Source organism: Rhinopithecus bieti, unplaced genomic scaffold (genome assembly GCF_001698545.2).
Source record: "Rhinopithecus bieti isolate Rb0 unplaced genomic scaffold, ASM169854v2 scaffold_1017, whole genome shotgun sequence".
NCBI lineage: Eukaryota > Metazoa > Chordata > Mammalia > Primates > Cercopithecidae > Rhinopithecus > Rhinopithecus bieti.
Genome location: NW_016803657.1, coordinates 1898799 through 1904798, shown reverse-complemented (window position 1 = coordinate 1904798; position 6000 = coordinate 1898799). Strand labels below are relative to the sequence as shown.

The 6000-nt window shown below is 61.2% G+C and overlaps 1 protein-coding gene across 1 annotated transcript in view; it reads right to left on the bottom strand.

Annotated features, from left to right (window-relative positions):
* Positions 1-3262: 3262 nt before the first annotated feature.
* Positions 3263-6000, bottom strand: part of FAM20C (FAM20C golgi associated secretory pathway kinase) — a 63279-nt gene continuing 60541 nt past the window's right edge. Inside the window, 2 exon segments of the mRNA XM_017892253.1 lie at positions 3263-4290; positions 5297-5356. Coding sequence (XP_017747742.1) covers positions 4041-4290; positions 5297-5356 — 310 coding nt within the window. The 3' untranslated portion in view covers positions 3263-4040.

Below are 6000 nucleotides of genomic sequence, written 5' to 3'. Positions count from 1 at the left end.
GCCCAGGCTGGTCTCGAACTCCTGAACTCAAGGAATCCTCCTGCCTCAGCCTCCCAAAGTGCTGGGATTACAGGCCTGAGCCACCATGCCCAGCCCTGGGACTATTTCATCTGGAAGTTCATGTCCTGCAGCTCAGGTCAACCCTCTTTTTCCGTTTCCTCACTTCCTCTTCTCTGCCGTGTGCCCCCTGCTGGTCAGCACTGGGGTGCGGCTTCCATGTCTCCGCCGTGTTTACCCCGCTGGCTGGTCAGCACTGCGGCTGCTGCCGGGTGCTTCAAGTGGATTTTTTCTCCATTTTTTCCAGCCACCGGTCTCCCTTGCTGCTCTCTGGTACCTTTCCGTCAGTCTCGTCTTCCTGGTTACCTTCTGTTGAGGCTTCATCCTGTTTCATTTCTCCACCCATGCTGTGTGCATGAGAGCCCTCCTGTTCCCTGGACCTCATGCTGTCCCCAGCGCCCCCGCCTCTTCTTCGTCCACTCTCCTGCTAATCTCCTCATCTCTGCTGTCTCCACCTATCTCTGCTCTCAGCACAGTCTCCACGCCAACTGGTTTCGCCTGTGGTTTTTGTGCGGGCTGGTTTTGTGTCTCTCAGCCAACGCTCTCACATGTGTGATTGTTCTTGTGTGTCTTGCTCCATAGTGGACAAGCAAGCACGTCTGCCTCTGTCTGGACCATCAGCTCCACCCTTGCTGTCCCGTCCACTTACCCGATGCCAGCTGTGCCATGAGCTGTCAAGGGGGCCTCTGCCTGCCCCGTCCTCAGTGTTTCTGGCCTCTGTGCTGGCAGCCACTTTTTTGTGATACCCAGCGCCCTGCCTGTCATCTGGTGCCTGTGGCGCGACCCGCCACGCCTGCTCCTCTGGCCGCACGCCTCTCCTCTGCCCCTCTGGGTCTTCCCCTGACACCCCACAGTGAAGGGTGCCCCATGCCCTGACTGAAGTCAGATCCTGGAGGTCACACTTTCTCCTTCTCCTCCTCTGCCTCCAGTCCCATAGCAGGTTCTGCTGGTCTCTCCCAGGCCCTGGAATCTGCGCACTTTCCCTCCCCTGCAGTTGCTACCCTGGTGGTGGTGGCCGGATGACGGTGACAGCTGCTTCTGCATGGAGCCCTCCCCTCTATCAGTCCAGACTCTGAGGCATGTCTGTTTAAACACTAACTTAATTCTATCATGGCCGTGGGTCCCGACATTGGCATTTCTGGGCCAGCCCCACATGGCAGGGTGGGCATGGCTGCTGCATTTCTCCACCCACGCCCCCGGCCCTGATCCTGGCATCACTGCCTTCCTTCTTTCAGGCCCCTTGAAGCCCCTCCTGGAGGCTGTCTGCGTGACTCCACTCAGGATGCCGTGACAGCACCATGGACGGGGCAGCTTCAACCACAGACGGTCCCAGAGGCTGGAGTCTGAGGTCACTGCGTGGCAGGGCTGGTTCTTCCAGGCCTCTCCATAGCTCATGGACGTCATCCTCTCCATGTCCTCACGGGGCCATCCCTCTGTGTGTGTCCTGGTCTCCTCATAAGGGCCCTCGTCAGATTGGACTGGGGCCACCCAAACCCTCATGCCACTTAATCACTGCTTTTGGTTCAGTCCCAAGCAGAGACATGGTGGGGCCGCCTCCAGCCACTGAATGATGGGGCCACAGCGCCTCCCTGGCTGCCCCACACACGGTGTCTGCCCAGCTCATCCTCTGCTCTCACCGCCTTCCTTGCTGTGTGCAGGGTCCTGTTTGTGACCCATTAGTGCATTTACTGTGCATCTCCCACTGCTCTGCAAGGTGGTGGTGATGAGGATAGAGTCGAGTCTCTCAGGCCATGCTGCACCCAGCCTGGCACAGCTTCAATGGGTGTCAGGGACTTTGTGGAATGGACAGGTGAGTGTATGCAAAGACTCTTAGAAGAGGGGCCCACAGTGACCGGCCCCACAGCTGATTTCTTCGGGCTCCTGGGCCATGTGACCCTGGGCAGGTGGCAGCCAGGATGGTGGCTCCTGCCTCTGCCCCTCACACAGTGCCAGCAAGGGAGACTCTGACCCGGGAGCCCAGCCCCATCTCTGCAGCCCCCACCTTACTCCTCTCAGCTTCTGGGAGTCCTCAGGGCAGGGAGAAGAGGCGAGGGTTGGCTGAGTCCCTCGGCTGGGAGAAAACGGCGAGAGGCCAGAGCTGAGTGTGTGGCAAGTGCAGCTGTGAAGCCAGGGCCAGGCGACGTGTGGGATGGCTATGGAAGGAAGACCGAGCCCCAGGGAGGGCTGGGCCCTGCACTGAGGCAGGGAGGCCGGGGAGCCCGCTGGAGGGCTTCCTCACGTCGTCCGCTTGTTTCCTTTGAGGAGTCTGCAGTCCTCTGCGAGTCTGGCCGTCGGAGGAGCCTGCCCTACCCTCAGCTCAGCCCCGGGGCACTCGGGGGTCCAGGTGGGGCCTCTGTACCTCTTCCCATCTCACGGGGTTTCAAGCACTGGGTGGACTGTTCCAGAAACCTAAATTGATGTAGGGACTGAGAGACCGTCCCTCTCTGAGCCTTCGTTTCTCCATCTGTAAAACCAGAAAAATAAAACCAACCTTGTGGTTTTGCTTCAGAGACGAGTAACGATTGACCTTGGCTTGGTGGGCGTGCAGCACAGAGAACAGTTGCCACAGGGTGAGGAGTGGCCGCGCAGAAGCGGCTCGGGAGTGACCGTGAGGAAACGGCTCAGGAGCGGGGGGCCTGCCCCCAGGAGCTGTGACTCTCACACTCTCACCTCCGGGACTCTCGGCGACCTTGGCCCACAAGCTCTCCTTGCTCCCTCCGGGGCTGGGCCTTCCTGGGGCTTGTTGGAAGGAGCCCAGAGTCTCCCCAGAGGCCTCCCAGGGGCTCCCAGGCCAGAGGCCTGCAGTGGGAAGGAGCTGGCACCCTTCACGTCGCCCCTCGCTCGCCACAGCCCCGAAGCAGCTGCCCCGCTGTGCCCAGCCATGGCTGCGCAGTCCTGCTGGAACACCAGGAGCCGCACCTTGCCAGGGCTATCGACAGGGGGCGCCCTCGGGGCCGCCGCAGCTTTGGGTGGTGGCCCCATCCTCTGAGAGCAGTCCAGGACCGACCAACCTGCCTTGGAGGCGGGGCCTCACCTCGCCTGTTTGCACCAGGGCTTGGCAGGCAGCCCCCTCCGGCTCCATCAGGCCTTGGTTCCAGGCCACCTTGAATGCCGACTCTCGGCCGTGCCTGGTTCCAGGACTGGCTTTTTGGAGAGGGGGTGGACAGGCAGCCACGCACCAGGGTGTGAGGGACCCGCCCCGTGAGGCCGACACACATCTGCTGTACCTTTATTGCACTTTTATCACATTGCAAACGATTCCACAAAACTCTGCAAAGGTCAACCCACAGCTGCGCACAGCCAGCCCCGCAGGACACACTTGCACCAACCGTCTGCAGCCAAGTCCGAGATGGGCACCGTGGGCCAGCGGGCGGACTCGCAGGACGCCTGGTCATCAGGTCCTCCAAAACCACGTGGGCATCCGTCCACCAGCGCACAGGCCAGACGTCCAGCGAGAGCCTCCTCCCATCCTCAGACGAGACCCTCCAGCCCTCCAGGAGCCGAGGCCCCAGGAAGGAGAAAGAGTTTTGACTTGAAATAGGTCCCGAGTGTGAGAGCACTTGAGGGTTGAACGTGGCCTTGAGGGGCCCCCAGAACCGGGGAAGGCGGCCCTCGTGTTTGGTTTGGTAGGTGATCGGAGTCTGTGTACACGTTTCTGTTTATATACTTATTCATCATATATAAATACAAAATAGTAAATAAAGGCTCCTTTCCCTACAGAAAGGATGGAATGCCTCGGGCGCCGGCCGCCTCTGTCCGTGAGCACAGACAGCGCTTCCTTCCCAACCTTTTCTGGTGGAACCCTGACAAAATGTGTCCTATTAGACCTGGGGAGCCTGGCCTCCCGAGGCAGCAGCTCCCGACTCCACTGATCTCGTCCTGCCTATGAATTCACTGAATTCACGATGGGCACGGGCACGTGCGCTTTTTGGGAGGCCCGGCCCCTCTGGCTCCATCCTGGGCAGCGCGGCGGCCGGTGGACACTACCTCGCCGAGGCGGCTCTGTGCTCAGTGTCCATGTCGTCCTCCACCACGCTGCGGAGCCCGTCCCTCTCCACGCAGTCCCGGACGGCCTGCAGCACGACACGGAGCCGCCGGTCCAGGGCCTCCAGGTGCGGCTGGTATAGCACAGGTGCCACCTGGTCCCCCCGCAGAGACTCGGCCATCAGCAGGCTCAGCTTGTACTCCTCCTTGGCCAGGAGCTGCAGACGCAGGTAGGTGGACTTCCGGATCCTGGGGAGGAGAGAGGCGTCAGGCCTGGCACGGGACAGGGGAGAGGCTTGGCCATGGGACAGCGAGAGACAGTGAGAGGGAGATCAAGAGAGTGGGTGGGAAGAGACAGAGCGAGAAAGAGGGGGACAGAGACGGACAGAAAGAGACGTACACAGAGAAAGAGAGACACAGAGAAAGAGACAAAGAGAGAGAAAGCAGGGAGAGAGAAAGAGAGAGAGACAGAGACAGAGAGACAGACAGAAAGAGACACAGAGACAGGCAGACTGAGACAGACAGAGAGATAGACAGAGACAGACAGAGACAGAGACAGCAGAGATGAGAGAGACCGCGAGAGGGGCCTGCGATCTGACGCCTCGTCAGTCACTGGACTGTGTGATCTGCTCCAGGGCGATCTGCGGCCTCTCACCTGCACGAGGGATGAGGGTGCCCTGGCAGGGTGTGGTGGCCAGCGTACTTCCCAGAGGGGTCTGGCAGGAGGATGGGGAGTGAGGAGGACGGCCTCCTCACCCAGGAGACTGACCCCAACTCGGCACATTTGCCCAACACGGGTGCCTTGATGCCTCATTAGAGAAGTACAAAGTGTTTGCCCTGTAGGCCTTCGTCCCCAGCCATGAAAGGGGGGACAGGGGATCTGAACCCCGGTAGAAGGTGGCAGTGGCAATGGCAGAGTCCGGCAGCCGCGCGGGGGAGCAGGGTCTCTGTGTCTCAGTCAGAGTCTGCCCTGGCCTCGAGTTCTCTCTGTAACTGAGGTGGCAGGATGGACACAGAGTGGAGGCCCGAGAGGGCTCGTGCTGGATGGGCCTGTTGGGGTGGGCAGGTGAGGTCTGCGCCTCCAGGCAGCAGAGGGAGGGTGTGGGCTGAATTCGGGGCTGTGGTTGAATTCAAGGCCTTTCTCTCCTCTCCCAGTGTGATGGCCGGGGTGGGGTGGGGAAGGTTGTGGCCTCCTCTGTGTCCTGCGTACGGGGGAGGAGGGTGGAGCTGGAGCCGGCTCCGGCAGGGGCTGTACCTGCAGCATTGCTGTAGCGGCACCAGGATGGACAGTTCATCGTGCGAATACTTCCCAAACCTTCCAGAAGAAAAGCAAAATTGTCAAGGGCCTCTGTACAAGGCTCCTAACAGGCTGCTGGGCTGGGAGCCGGGACAGGGGTCTACCCTGGCCGTCCCCGACACCCAAGGCAGTGGGTCCACCCCGCCTGTCTCCAGCACCCCAGGCAGTGGGTCCACCCCGCCCGTCTCCAGCACCCCAGGCAGTGGGTCCACTCCGCTCGTCTCTAGCACCCCAGGCAGTGGTTCCACCCCCGCCTGTCCCCAGCCCTGTATGTGGGGTCCTGGCCTCTGGCCTGGGGAGGGGTCCTGGGCAGCCAAGTTGAGATGGCTCCAGGGAGCGTCAGCCCACAGCTGAGCCGCGGAGCCGTCTTTGCAGCCACACACACAAGCTATTGGGGACCAACGCCCATCTCTCTGAGGCCTCCAAGCCTGGGAATGGACGTCCTCCTGCCCGAATTACTCGCCTCGTGCTTTGTTTATTAGGGGTCACCCTCCCTGGTCACCAGGGTCTCATCGTGCCACCCAAGACCACCCGTGGCAGGCCAGCAGCAGCCGCAGGTGGGACGCAGAGGCCGTCTATCCCTGGTAGGCTGGCTCTGGGTCCCGCGTGCGGGCAGAGGCCCGTCAATTCTGCACGGTCCTGCTCTTCCTACCAGCAGCCTC